Raw genomic sequence first — 14,688 nt, 5'->3', positions numbered from 1 at the left:
TCTCCGGGCGGGGACTACTCAAGAGGATGTCGTTATCAGGAGAAAGAAAACTGGCGTTCTACGGATCGGAGCATGGAATGTCAGATCCCTTAATCGGGCAGGTAGGTTAGAAAATTTAAAAAGGGAAATGGATAGGTTGAAGTTAGATATAGTGGGAATTAGTGAAGTTCGGTGGCAGGAGGAACAAGACTTCTGGTCAGGTGACTACAGGGTTATAAACTCAAAATCAAATAGGGGTAATGCAGGAGTAGGTTTAATAATGAATAGGAAAATAGGAATGCGGGTAAGCTACTACAAACAGCATAGTGAACGCATTATTGTGGCCAAGATGGATACGAAGCCCACACCTACTACAGTAGTTCAAGTTTATATGCCAACTAGTTCTGCAGATGATGAAGAAATTGAAGAAATGTATGATGAAATAAAAGAAATTATTCAGATTGTGAAGGAAGACGAAAATTTAATAGTCATGGGTGACTGGAATTCGAGTGTAGGAAAAGGGAGAGAAGGAAACATAGTAGGTGAATATGGATTGGGGGACAGAAATGAAAGAGGAAGCCGCCTGGTAGAATTTTGCACAGAGCACAACATAATCATAACTAACACTTGGTTTAAGAATCATGAAAGAAGGTTGTATACATGGAAGAACCCTGGAGATACTAAAAGGTATCAGATAGATTATATAATGGTAAGACAGAGATTTAGGAACCAGGTTTTAAATTGTAAGACATTTCCAGGGGCAGATGTGGACTCTGACCACAATCTATTGGTTATGACCTGTAGATTAAAACTGAAGAAACTGCAAAAAGGTGGAAATTTAAGGAGATGGGACCTGGATAAACTAAAAGAACCAGAGGTTGTACAGAGATTCAGGGAGAGCATAAGGGAGCAATTGACAGGAATGGGGGAAATAAATACAGTAGAAGAAGAATGGGTAGCTTTGAGGGATGAAGTAGTGAAGGCAGCAGAGGATCAAGTAGGTAAAAAGACGAGGGCTAATAGAAATCCTTGGGTAACAGAAGAAATATTGAATTTAATTGATGAAAGGAGAAAATATAAAAATGCAGTAAGTGAAACAGGCAAAAAGGAATACAAACGTCTTAAAAATGAGATCGACAGGAAGTGCAAAATGGCTAAGCAGGGATGGCTAGAGGACAAATGTAAGGATGTAGAGGCCTATCTCACTAGGGGTAAGATAGATACCGCCTACAGGAAAATTAAAGAGACCTTTGGAGATAAGAGAACAACTTGTATGAATATCAAGAGCTCAGATGGAAACCCAGTTCTAAGCAAAGAAGGGAAGGCAGAAAGGTGGAAGGAGTATATAGAGGGTCTATACAAGGGCGATGTACTTGAGGACAATATTATGGAAATGGAAGAGGATGTAGATGAAGATGAAATGGGAGATACGATACTGCGTGAAGAGTTTGACAGAGCACTGAAAGACCTGAGTCGAAACAAGGCCCCTGGAGTAGACAATATTCCATTGGAACTACTGACGGCCGTGGGAGAGCCAGTCCTGACAAAACTCTACCATCTGGTGAGCAAGATGTATGAAACAGGCGAAATACCCTCAGACTTCAAGAAGAATATAATAATTCCAGTCCCAAAGAAAGCAGGTGTTGACAGATGTGAAAATTACCGAACTATCAGCTTAATAAGTCACAGCTGCAAAATACTAACACGAATTCTTTACAGACGAATGGAAAAACTAGTAGAAGCCAACCTCGGGGAAGATCAGTTTGGATTCCGGAGAAACACTGGAACACGTGAGGCAATACTGACCTTACGACTTATCTTAGAAGAAAGTTTAAGGAAAGGCAAACCTACGTTTCTAGCATTTGTAGACTTAGAGAAAGCTTTTGACAATGTTGACTGGAATACTCTCTTTCAAATTCTAAAGGTGGCAGGGGTAAAATACAGGGAGCGAAAGGCTATTTACAATTTGTACAGAAACCAGATGGCAGTTATAAGAGTCGAGGGACATGAAAGGGAAGCAGTGGTTGGGAAGGGAGTAAGACAGGGTTGTAGCCTGTCCCCGATGTTGTTCAATCTGTATATTGAGCAAGCAGTAAAGGAAACAAAAGAAAAATTCGGAGTAGGTATTAAAATTCATGGAGAAGAAATAAAAACTTCGAGGTTCGCCGATGACATTGTAATTCTGTCAGAGACAGCAAAGGACTTGGAAGAGGAGTTGAATGGAATGGACAGTGTCTTGAAAGGAGGATATAAGATGAACATCAACAAAAGCAAAACAAGGATAATGGAATGTAGTCTAATTAAGTCGGGTGATGCTGAGGGAATTAGATTAGGAAATGAGGCACTTAAAGTAGTAAAGGAGTTTTGCTATTTGGGGAGCAAAATAACTGATGATGGTAGAAGTAGAGAGGATATAAAATGTAGGCTGGCAATGGCAAGGAAAGCGTTTCTGAAGAAGAGAAATTTGTTAACATCCAGTGTTGATTTAAGTGTCAGGAAGTCATTTCTGAAAGTATTCGTATGGAGTGTAGCCATGTATGGAAGTGAAACATGGACGATAAATAGTTTGGACAAGAAGAGAATAGAAGCTTTCGAAATGTGGTGCTACAGAAGAATGCTGAAGATTAGATGGGTAGATCACATAACTAATGAGGAAGTATTGAATAGGATTGGGGAGAAGAGAAGTTTGTGGCACAACTTGACCAGAAGAAGGGATCGGTTGGTAGGACATGTTCTGAGGCATCAAGGGATCACCAATTTAGTATTGGAGGGCAGCGTGGAGGGTAAAAATCGTAGGGGGAGACCAAGAGATGAATACACTAAGCAGATTCAGAAGGATGTAGGTTGCAGTAGGTACTGGGAGATGAAAAAGCTTGCACAGGATAGAGTAGCATGGAGAGCTGCATCAAACCAGTCTCAGGACTGAAGACCACAACAACAACAACAAGATAAGTCGTTAGGTCAGTATTGCCTCACGTGTTCCAGTATTTCTATGGAATCCAAACTGATCTTCCTCGAGGTCTGCTTCTACTAGTTTTTCCATTCGTCTGTAAAGAATTCGTGTTAGTATTTTGCAGCTGTGTCTTACTAAACTGATTGTTCGGTAATTCTCACATCTGTCAACACCTGCTTTCTTTGGGATTGGAATTATTATATTCTTCTTGAAGTCTGAGGGTATTTCGCCTGTTTCATACATCTTGCTCACCAGATGGTGGAGTTTTGTCAGGACTGGCTCTCCCAAGGCCGTCAGTAGTTCCAATGGAATGTTGTCTACTCCGGGAGCCTTGTTTCGACACAGGTCTTTCAGTGCTCTGTTAAACTCTTCACGCAGTATCGTATCTCCCATTTCATCTTCATCTACATCCTCTTCCATTTCCATAATATTGTTCTCAAGTACATCACCCTTGTATAGACCCTCTATATACTGCTTCCACCTTCCTGCTTTCCCTTCTTTGCTTAGAACTGGGTTTCCATCTGAGCTCTTGATATTCATACAAGTGGTTCTCTTTTCTCCAAAGGTCTCTTTAATTTTCCTGTAGGCAGTATCTATCTTACCCCTAGTGAGATAAGCCTCTACATCCTTACATTTGTCCTCTAGCCATCCCTGCTTAGCCATTTTGCACTTCCTGTCGATCTCATTTTTGAGACGTTTGTATTCCTTTTTGCCTGCTTCATTTACTGCATTTTTATATTTTCTCCTTTCATCAATTAAATTCAATATTTCTTCTGTTCCCCAAGGATTTCTACTAGCCCTCGTCTTTTTACCTACTTGATTGTCTGCTGCCTTCACTACTTCATCCCCCAAAGCTACCCATTCCTTCTTCTACTGTATTTCTTACCCCCATTCCTGTCAATTGTTCCCTTATGCTCTCCCTGAAACTCTGTACAACCTCTGGTTCTTTCAGTTTATCCAGGTCCCATCTCCTTAAATTCCCACCTTTTTGCAGTTTCTTCAGTTTTAATCTACAGGTCATAACCAATAGATTGTGGTCAGAGTCCGCATCTGCCCCTGGAAATGTCTTACAATTTAAAACCTGGTTCCTAAATCTCTGTCTTACCATTATATAATCTATCTGATACCTTTTAGTATCTCCAGGGTTCTTCCATGTATACAACCTTCTATCATGATTCTTAAACCAAGTGTTAGCTATGATTAAGTTGTGCTCTGTGCAAAATTCTACCAGGTGGCTTCCTCTTTCACTTCTTAGCCCCAATCCATATTCACCTACTGCGTTTCCTTCTCTCCCTTTTCCTACACTCGAATTCCAGTCACCCATGACTATTAAATTTTCGTCTCCCTTCACTATCTGAATAATTTCTTTTATTTCATCGTACATTTCTTCAATTTCTTCGTCATCTGCAGAGCTAGTTGGCATATAAACTTGTACTACTGTAGTAGGTGTGGGCTTCGTATTTATCTTAGCCACAATAATGCGTTCACTAAGCTGTTTGTAGTAGCTTACCCGCGTTCCTATTTTCCTATTCATTATTAAACCTACTCCTGCATTACCCCTATTTGACTTTGTGTTTATACCCCTGTAGTCACCTGACCAGAAGTCTTGTTCCTCCTGCCACCGAACTTCACTAATACCCACTATATCTAACTTTAACCTATCCATTTCCCTTTTCAAATTTTCTAACCTACCTGCCTGATTAAGGGACCTGACATTCCATGCTCCGATCCGTAGGACGCCAGTTTTTTTTTCCTGATAACGACATCCTCTTGAGTAGTCCCCGCCCGGAGATCCGAATGGGGGACTATTTTACCTCCGGAATATTTTACCCAAGAGGACGCCATCATCATTTAATCATACAGTAAAGCTGCATGCCCTCGGGAAAAATTACGGCCGTAGTTTCCCCTTGCTTTCAGCCGTTCGCAGTACCAGCACAGCAAGGCCGTTTTGGTTATTGTTACAAGGCCAGATCAGTCAATCATCCAGACTGTTGCCCTTGCAACTATTGAAAAGGCTGCTGCCCCTCTTTCAGGAACCACACGTTTGTCTGGCCTCTCAACAGATACCCCTCCGTTGTGGCTGTACCTACGGTATGGCTATCTGTATCGCTGAGGCATGCAAGCCTCCCCACGAACGGCAAGGTCCATGGTTCATGGGGAGGAAGATGAACATCAACAAAAGCAAAACGTGGGTAATGGAATGTAGTCGAATTAAGTTGGGTGATGCTGAGGGAATTAGATTAGGAAATAAGACACTTAAAGTAGTATAGGAGTTTTACTATTTGGGAAGTAAAATAACTGATGGTGGTCGAAGTAGAGAGGATATAAAATATAGACTGGCAATGGCAAGGAAAGCGGGTTTCTGAAGAAGATAAATTTGCTAACATCGAGTATAGATTTAAGTGTCAGGAAGTCGTGTCTGAATGTATTTGTATGGAGTGTAGCCATGTATGGAAGTAAAACATGGACGATAAATAAGTTGGACAAGAAGAGAATAGAAGCTTTCGAAATGTGGTGCTATAGAAGAATGTTGAAGATTAGATGGGTAGATCACATAACTAACGAGGAGGTATTGAATAGAATTGGGGAGAAGAGGTGTTTGTGGCACAACTTGACAAGAAGAAGGGACCGGTTGGTAGGAAATGTTCTGAGGCATCAAGGGATCACAAATTTAGCATTGGAGGGCAGCGTGGAGGGTAAAAATTGTAGAGGGAGACCAAGAGATGAATACACTAAGCAGATTCAGAAGGATGTAGGTTGCAGTAAGTACTGGGAGATGATGAAGTTCGCATAGGATAGAGTAGCATGGAGAGCTGCATCAAACCAGTCTCAGGACTGAAGACAGCAACAGCAACAACAACAACAACAACAACAACAACAGATATGTCCTCCACTGCAGTCTCTTCCATTTGCTTATTTACTTGTCATTATTACCAATTATTAACATCCATCTTTTCACTGCCCACTGAAAAACCTCTCAGGTTGTCTATTAAAGGCCACATATTACTGCTTCAAGTCAAATGACGGTAAACTTTCTATTCCAGACCTGCATGAAGCTTGGTTTAAAAAACTCTGTTTAGTTTATTGAAAGCACCTTAGGTAATGTTTTACAGTCTATTTATTTATTTTGCTGTTCCATCCAGTCATTATCTTCAACTGCCATATATACAACAAAACTCATTGACTTGTTACGCGACATCACTGTTTACTTGCACAGTTTTATTTTCAATGCATTGATTAGACATTATTTTCATCTAAAGATAATTGATATTAACACCTACCACCAAATTGGTTCTGCCACATTCTTTCATTAGTTGTTAAGATTATCGGGACTAGAGAAACACAACACAACATCAACAAAGTGTTGTACCATTAACAGTAACTTGTTCTCCTTTTTCAATGAAGAATGGATAGCTTGTTTTTCACGGGTTGTTGTCACATATTTAGTTGAAATTAAGTCAAAAGCTTTTTCAAAATCTATAATTCCCAGAAAAAAGGCACTTCATACTCTATGGTCCTTGTTACAATTTCAGTATTAGGCAAGCACAATGAAAAGATAGCTATATATTTAAACTTTCGGTCAAAAAGCCTCCTTCTGAAATATTAAACATACATAGACATGTGAGACCACTGTCTCTGGCCATAGTGGTCGCGCGCGTGTGTGTGTGTGTGTGTGTGTGTGTGTGTGTGTGTGAGAGAGAGAGAGAGAGAGAGAGAGAGAGAGAGAGAGAGAGAGAGAGAGAGAGAGAGAGAGAGAGAGAGTTGTGATTGCGTGAATGTGGGTATGTTTTCTAGTTTGGATGAAAGCCTTTTGGCTGAAAGCTTTAATGTGCAGCAAGCTTTTCATTGTGCCAACCTGCGAGTCAACATTTCACAACATTTCATGTATATTGTGGGTAGCACTGTATTATTACCATAATATTGTTGTCATTCCGTCCTGGGCTTTTCACTTTTCCATTCTATTATTTTGTTCACGACTTGCAAATTATCCATCATCTGTTTCTAAATCCAGCTCATGCCTTAGTTGTTTGGTTGGTTTGGGGAAGGAGACCAGACAGCGTGGTCATCGGTCTCATCGGATTAGGGAAGGATTGGGAAGGAAGTCGGCCGTGCCCTTTCAGAGGAACCATCCCGGCATTTGCCTGGAGTGATTTAGGGAAATCACGGAAAACCTAAATCAGGATGGCCGGACGCGGGATTGAACCGTCGTCCTCCCGAATGCGAGTCCAGTGTCTAACCACTGCGCCACCCCGCTCGGTAGCTCATGCCTTAGATTCATTAAAATCTAACATTCTTTTCTATGCAGTTGGGCTAATTTTAGTGAACATTTAGAAAATTACAGATCAGAGGCTGATAGCCCTATGTTTTCTTGCATCATCTGTACCCTCTCTTGTTAAGTATAATAATTACAGCATTGCTACAGTTAAAGTAAATTATCTTTCTCTGCAGATATTCTGTAACAGTTTTTATAAGTTTGTTTTATATCAATTTACTTCTGGCTTTAATCATTTCTACAGAAACAGTGCCACATCCTGAGACCTTTTCTTTCTTCACATCTCAAATGGTTTAATATACATCACATGGCATTAATTTTATTATGACCCCTTTTCTATGTTCTACTACACAATAGATTTTAAGAAATCTTTGAATGCTTCTGTAGTTTTCTGTTTGTTGGTATTTACTGTGCTGTCTGAAGCTTTAATTAGTGAAGCGTTATTTCTATCCAAAGTAAGTTTCTGTTTTGGTAGTCAGCGGTTGCAATTTTTTATGGTTGTACCTGGAACAAATCTGTGAACCCTAGTGAAGTCAACTGAGGAATTGCTTGAATGAAGAAGCAACTTTTTTGGGAAGTTTAATAACCCAAGGGTACTTCTCTCTTTTCCAAATTGATTCTACTGATGCTAGTCTCACTCTTAATGAATCACCCGATATAACTTTTCGTTGATAATTGAGCAGAGCAGTTGTCAGCGTTTGCCGGAGAGCCTTTATTTATTTTTTACTGTAGTTATCAATTATTCCCATTTCTTTACACTAATGGATTCTTACAAAACATTTGCTTTTTTAAATAAACAATATACTCAGAAAAAAACTAGTCATCCAGATATTTTACATTTAATTTCAACGAAGTTGGTGAAAAATTATTATTTCATGCAAATTATATTTTAGAATAATGCATGAATCTCTACTTTTTTTAATGTACAAAATTATTGTCACAGTATAAATCAATATCGATTCTTTGAAAATTATTTGTGGTGTATTACGATTTTTGGTCATTTGTTGATGCCACGTGAAGCAGTCTGTGTAGAAAGGTGGTTGTGGTTATCGCACTGCTTGATTAACTCACATATCGTGTCTGTCTTGTGAAGTTATGGCATACGTACATTGTCGGTTGTGACTGTTACAGACATGAAGAGCTATGCAAATGCAAAAATTACTATGTGATAAAAATTGTGACAAAAATATGTTTGCAATCTAGAAAATGGTGAAATAAATCAGCAATAGCAAATAATTAGCATTCAGTTAGTTACAAAGTAAAACACAGATCCCATATTCCAAAGTTTCGATAAATGTATTTTAGCCCCAGGACCACTGAAGCCATTAAAAGATAAGTACAGGTCGACTTTTATACTGCCTCTCATGGACTATTTTTATTCTGCAGGAATGTGATGATTCACTAAAGTAAAAGATGCACATTTTTCTGATTATTGTCAGTTACACCACTGTGAAAAGTACTTATAGGTGGGGGTGGCGGCACAATGAAATGCACCACAGCCTCACTCAAATTTCAGCTGCGATCTACTAAGAACTGCGCTATGTCAGTTCATATGAACTTGCTATTTTCACAGATCTATCTATATAATCAATTGATGACTACGTCTATACGACAAATAAAAATTTGAAAAATCAACTCTCACGGCAGAATTATACAGCATATCAAGTTCTCTTTCACATTTTAGCTCATCATTATTATTACCATTTTTTTTTTTACCAAGATTAAAATTAGTTGGCCTGTAATGCTTCACATCATGCAACTGATTTTCTCCAGTCAATAATCTCATCACCATCACGAACAGTTCACCACTGTTAATGCCTCACAGCAAAGTATCAGTTTACTTTCACTGCTTTCTAGTGTGGTGTACACACCGGTACTGTCTGCTAATCATTTGGTTTGCTTTTCATACAGTACCTTATTTTTAAGGTTGCTTGTAGTGTGTCTACTACATCTGATGTAACACAAAATTGTAGAAGAGGAAGAGTAAGGATTTTGCATCAAGACATAACAAGGAAGAAAGCTGGACAAGGAATTGGCCTTCAGGAACTGTTGCACCAATTCTGCAATGAGTGCAAATACTTTGAGAGAGAAAGAGAACATGTGGGACCCCTCAAGTTAGCCATGCAATCAGTGTTTACAATTGAAGTGTGTAAAAAGCTCAGGTAGGTAGGAGGGTGGAAATAATAATAATAATAATAATAATAATAATAATAATAAAATCCTGGCTATTAGATAAGCTACTTAATAAGAGAAATTTATTCAGAAGCTTATATGCATTCCTCCTCACAAGAGACTATGCTCAATAATCATCAAAGAGAGCACTCACTTCAGGTAAGCCCACATGACATTGTAAAATTCTGAACTTTCTGAGTCAGTACAGAACTGTTGTGGTTGTTTCTCTATTTAGAGTACCAAAGTATTTAAGGCCAGACAATATCAATACAGTGAGTTGTTCTTTTAACTGCACTCAAGGCAAAGTCTTAAATGAAGCATGAAACATTAATTATAAGGATACAGTCTGAATTAACAATACATTTGTAAAAGTACGACAACATGTGAAGAAAAGTTGGACTGACGACAGAGTATGGTACTCCCCAGTAGCACAGGTGGTAGAATTATTCTTTTGCACCTTGATACGTCTCATGACTTTATTCCCAGCTGTCAATCTTGACAATTTTTAGATCAGTTTATAAATTCTTTGCTACCAAGTTTAGGAATTTCTTGACGCTGATGAAAAGCCCTCAACTTCCCAGTCAGGTGGCAGTGTTAAGATATTATGATGTGTTGATGAATGTCAAACATATCATCTTCACCAGAAGAAATTTTGACAAATGATGTATTCATCATCTTTACGAGAAGATATTTTGATTTGTAATGCTCACTAACCAGAAAAAATAATGTGGTATCTCAACATTGTCATCTGGATAGAAACCCAAGCACTTCGCATCAGAAGCACACACCAGTGAAGTGTATGTACATTTACACAATTCCTAATGACGTTTCATCTCTTCTGAGGATATGCTGTTCAGTTATAACAACACCAACTAACTGCTGACAATATACTGAAAAGAGTAGAGGTACTAAGTAAACTCTTTGTCACTTCAAAGTCACAATTCCTTAAGCACAATTCTGGTGATGCCGCTTATAAATACATACATTATGTCATATAGGCCTAACTGTCTCCTTATTAGTTGATCTTTAATAAAACTGTACTCTTTGGGACAAAAGAAAGGATATGTTGCAAGTGAAACAAAAAGTTTAAAGCTCAGCAAAATAGTGTGTGAGCTTTTCATGCAAGCAGAATGTGCTTTTGCCCATTACGGCCAGCAGGGTCAAAGACAGTGTGGGTAGAGTGCAGTGTTCCAGTTACCAAATGGTGCTTGTCGTGACTGAGTCAGCTGCTGTGCAAGAAACATGAGTAACAGATGATGAACTGTTGCTTTCATTTGCACTATCTTCACGGAAACAAAGTGGTTATATTATATTTATAGTAAATAAAGAAACTATGGCAATTTCCAGCAGTTTTGCAAGGACCTGTATTCTTGTGAAGACATTTCTCCAGTTACTTTCACATGTCTCATGAACAATCCAAAACATTACGCAAGTTCACTGGACAAAAATCTTTACTAACTCAGCAGTGCATCATTAAGCATCTAGTTAAAAGATAGAAAGGATAAATAATTAGACATCCAAGAATTTTATTAAAAGATCCTCCAGAATGGTATTGTATTCTTACTATGTTTAAGCCTAATTTCTGCGTAGGAATAACTATGATATAGAATTATTGGCTATAAGTTCATGCAAGCAATACGCCAACTACCCGCCACAGAAAAGAGCAGTCTATCACCGGTGCCTGCCTTTTGTCTGACCAGGATGATGTCACAATGTGGAACTGAGAACTATGGCAGGCACCTCACTGTCCAATTGATTGATTGATTGATCCTTTATATCAGCAAAGCTGAAAAAATAATGTTACTGAAATGGAATGGAGGCCTTCTGTAATGCACTCAAAGGAAACAGTTGACAAAGTACAGAATTACAAATGTTTCCTTGAAGACAGAATAATAGAACTACAATTGATTCCAGCAGCTCAGCTAATTTTTCAAGTCCAAGTGATTCAGAGTTGAGTAGTGTGTGTCCATTTCAGGGCAATGTTCATGAATGTATGTATGTGTACAACATATGTTTCTTTTAATTTAAATAGTATTTCCTTACATTTTGATATTGTTGTCTACAGCCATTAAGACACGTGATTGTCGCAACACTGTACTTGCCGACATCAATCAATACGTAATTTCAAGTAACCTATAGTAACAAAGAATCTGCAGAATCAGGAAGTATGCGAGAGATGATGGCAGATGTAAGTTTTGTTTCGGGATCTAAAGAAGACTAGAAAAAACAATTGCCATAGAAAACAAGATTGAAGGTTTAAATGAAGTCTACTGACCACTGTTATTCAACAATTCATTTCGAAGTTGATCTAATGGTTGTATGTGAGAAATGACTGATGTCTTTTAAAGGATTCTCCAATTTATAAAATGTCTAAATTTCCAGGTTTATTTTATTTGTAAAACAAGTTTCAGCATTACATTATAACATCTTCAGATTCCGTGACTGACACGTAGGAGGAATCCCACCCCTTGTCCAGTCGAAATAGGGGCCAGCATTCAGTAACTGGTATCCGCAAATTTCTTCTAAGCACAGCAATCTCTTCAATCACAGGGATTGTTATGCTACAAAGAAATTTATGGACACCAGTGACTGAACGCTGGCCCTTACTTCGACTGCACAAGAGGTAGGATTCTTCCTACACATCAGTCAGGGGGCCCGAAGATGGTGTAGCGTAATGCTGAAACTTGTTGCACACATAAAATAAAACTGGCAATTTAGATGGCTGAATGTGTTTTCATTTGACATTTTATATTAAATAGCCAAGGCCCCGCAACCATCTTCTATAAATATGGACTTAACAGTGTCTCTAACTTATCTTTTCAAGTCACCACTATATACACAACAGTGACAGTACCCTGCAGAAAATCTGGAATATACTAATATACTTAAAATTTCTCATGTGCCGGTGAAGGGTGAAGTGATTACCTGTATTCCACAGACCTGAGCATTAAGAAAAGTTGCCAAACAGTGACAAGAGATAGCTTATCCAGTGAACGTACCTTTGCAGAAATGGGTCCATTGAGCGTCGGCACCTGATGCGATGGTGCTGGGGAGGGAGTCGAGGTTCCTGGAGCTGGCAGCGGAGATGGAGCACTGCTCACCGATGATGGTGGGGATGATGAGTTATTGTTATTGACGTTACTGCTACAACTGCTGACATTGTGCTGGTGCTGGTCCAGAGAGTTAACAAGGCTTTGCTGTTGTTGCTGCTGCTGCTGTACAGCTTGCTGCTGTTGTTGCTGTTGCTGCTGCTGTTGTGACTGTGGTTGTTGCTGTTGTTGTGGTGGCTGTTGTTGCTGTTGCTGCGGTTGCTGCTGCTGTTGCTGTGGCAGTTGCTGCTGTGACTGCTTGCCACTCGTGACAGTTGTCGAGGATGAGGACGGTTGCTGCTGTTGCTGCAGTGTAGGCGGCGGGACAGACTGGGATGCCTGACTCCCAACAGCTCCACTGCTGCTTGCCGCGCCTGCTGTGTGGTTGTGATGATGGTGGTGGTGATGGTGGTGGTGATGTGCTGGAGGAGAGCTGCCCAGTGAAGACTGGCTGACACTGCCATTTTCGGAATTATGCGCTATAAGTGGAGAAAAAATAGAATTTGTCAGAAGATACCAAAGAGGCAAATGAGGCCAAATTCAGAATGTGTCCATATAAGGATAATAATGGGTCAATGTAACAAAAAACTAACTATAATTCAGGATGCCATATGCACATAGCCAGTAGTTTCTCCTGCAAAACAACATTTTATTTTGTAGCTTTAAATAATAAATGAAACTTCTCTGAGATAAAGCAGTATACCTTTTCCTTTCTTTATGTGCTATCATTTTACACTGGCAATTCATGGTACAGGTGTGTCATATTATGCAAATATCATGAACTTGACATATCATCAACTAAAAACCTGACAACTTTTGCAGAAATAGTGACCTGTGTTCATTCTACTTACTGATGTAAATACGCGAAGAAACTCGGCAAATATGGTGACTAGATTACTACTAACAATGCTTTTTAGAATTAGTTTATACATGCCTCGCCCAAAGAAAGTCATACTGTACAGTCAGAACATTACACACTTTGAAGTATGTGAATGGCATACAACATGGTAAAGGTCTACCAGCAGCATTTCCGTAGTGCGCATTATTAGGAAAGCTACAAAGTGATTGCCAGTCAACCATGGGAGGAGGGAGCACAATCTGATTGTGGCAACAACAGCTGGGTGCTTCTGTTGCGGATACATTCAAACACTGTCAGTTAATGTGCTGTACAATGCTTAGCAGGATGGTAATAGGCAGCACTGTTCTGTGCATTTTTGGAACTAGTTTAGGAGATTCTCTCCAATGAAATAAATATCTGCATAGAGAAACAATGCAAATGAATCACAACTGTTATGTTACCAGTTGCAAGCACAATGTGCAACTGGCTAGGCAACAGGTACCCGACGTAGAAGAGAGAATGATAACAGTGAAAAGAATAGAAGGCACCGAAGCTTACTCACTGATTGGCTGTTGGAAAGGTAGCTGTAAACAACACGCTGTCAGTAACTTTTTTTAATTCTGAACCAAATGTACTTAAAATGGTATTCCTCTAACTGAACTAGTGTTTAATGTCAACAAGGAAGACAACGAAAACCGTGATATCATGCTGGATATACAATTGGCATGAAGGTGCACTGAAATTAACGCTTCCAAATTTTTTTACTCTGTCCTCAATAGCAGTTGAGGTATTACTTGTCACGCATATAACTTGGTCATCTTTCACGTAACTAATTATGTCTGCGCATGAGAAAAGTGTGCTGCAATCGAGGTTCTAATCTCAGAAAACGTGTCTCCAACTGAAATCCATAGACGAATGAAAGTTGTGTACAGTGATAATCGTATCAGTGTCAGTAATGTGCAACACTGGGTTGTCTGTGCTCATAATGAAGGAAAAAACATGCTAACCTCAAAGTATATGACAGAGCTAAGGTTTCCAGAACTTAAAGAACACCTTTGGAAGATTCACTTTGATATATTTGAAGCAGTGCAAGCAGAGCTGAAATTATGGCTCCATCAACGAAACATTCTTTGTGCTAGTGTCAACATGCCAGTTTCTCACTGGGAAAAATGTGTTTGTTGCCAAGTTGACAATGTTGAGAAATAAACATACAGACATGAAGAATAAAGACATAGAATGTTAATAAAATTTGTTTTGCTTAAAAAGCTCTAAGAATTTTCACATAAGAAATTAAGAGGCATTACTTTTCAGTACACTCGTAGTTTCGGTGTTAAATTCTGGGGTAACATGAACTAGTATAACGTATCCCCTGAAGATTATTCTT

At 39.1% G+C, this 14,688-nt stretch overlaps 1 protein-coding gene across 1 annotated transcript in view; it reads right to left on the bottom strand.

Annotated features, from left to right (window-relative positions):
- Window positions 1-14,688, bottom strand: part of LOC126470387 (CCR4-NOT transcription complex subunit 3) — a 105,675-nt gene that overhangs the window by 79,123 nt on the left and 11,864 nt on the right. Inside the window, exon 9 of the mRNA XM_050098225.1 lies at window positions 12,377-12,945. Coding sequence (XP_049954182.1) covers window positions 12,377-12,945 — 569 coding nt within the window. The remainder of the gene's footprint in view (window positions 1-12,376; window positions 12,946-14,688) is intronic.

This window comes from Schistocerca serialis, chromosome 1, assembly GCF_023864345.2.
Source record: "Schistocerca serialis cubense isolate TAMUIC-IGC-003099 chromosome 1, iqSchSeri2.2, whole genome shotgun sequence".
Lineage (NCBI taxonomy): Eukaryota > Metazoa > Arthropoda > Insecta > Orthoptera > Acrididae > Schistocerca > Schistocerca serialis.
The sequence above is the reverse complement of the archived record's forward strand: the minus strand, read 5'-3'. Positions and strand labels throughout refer to the sequence as shown.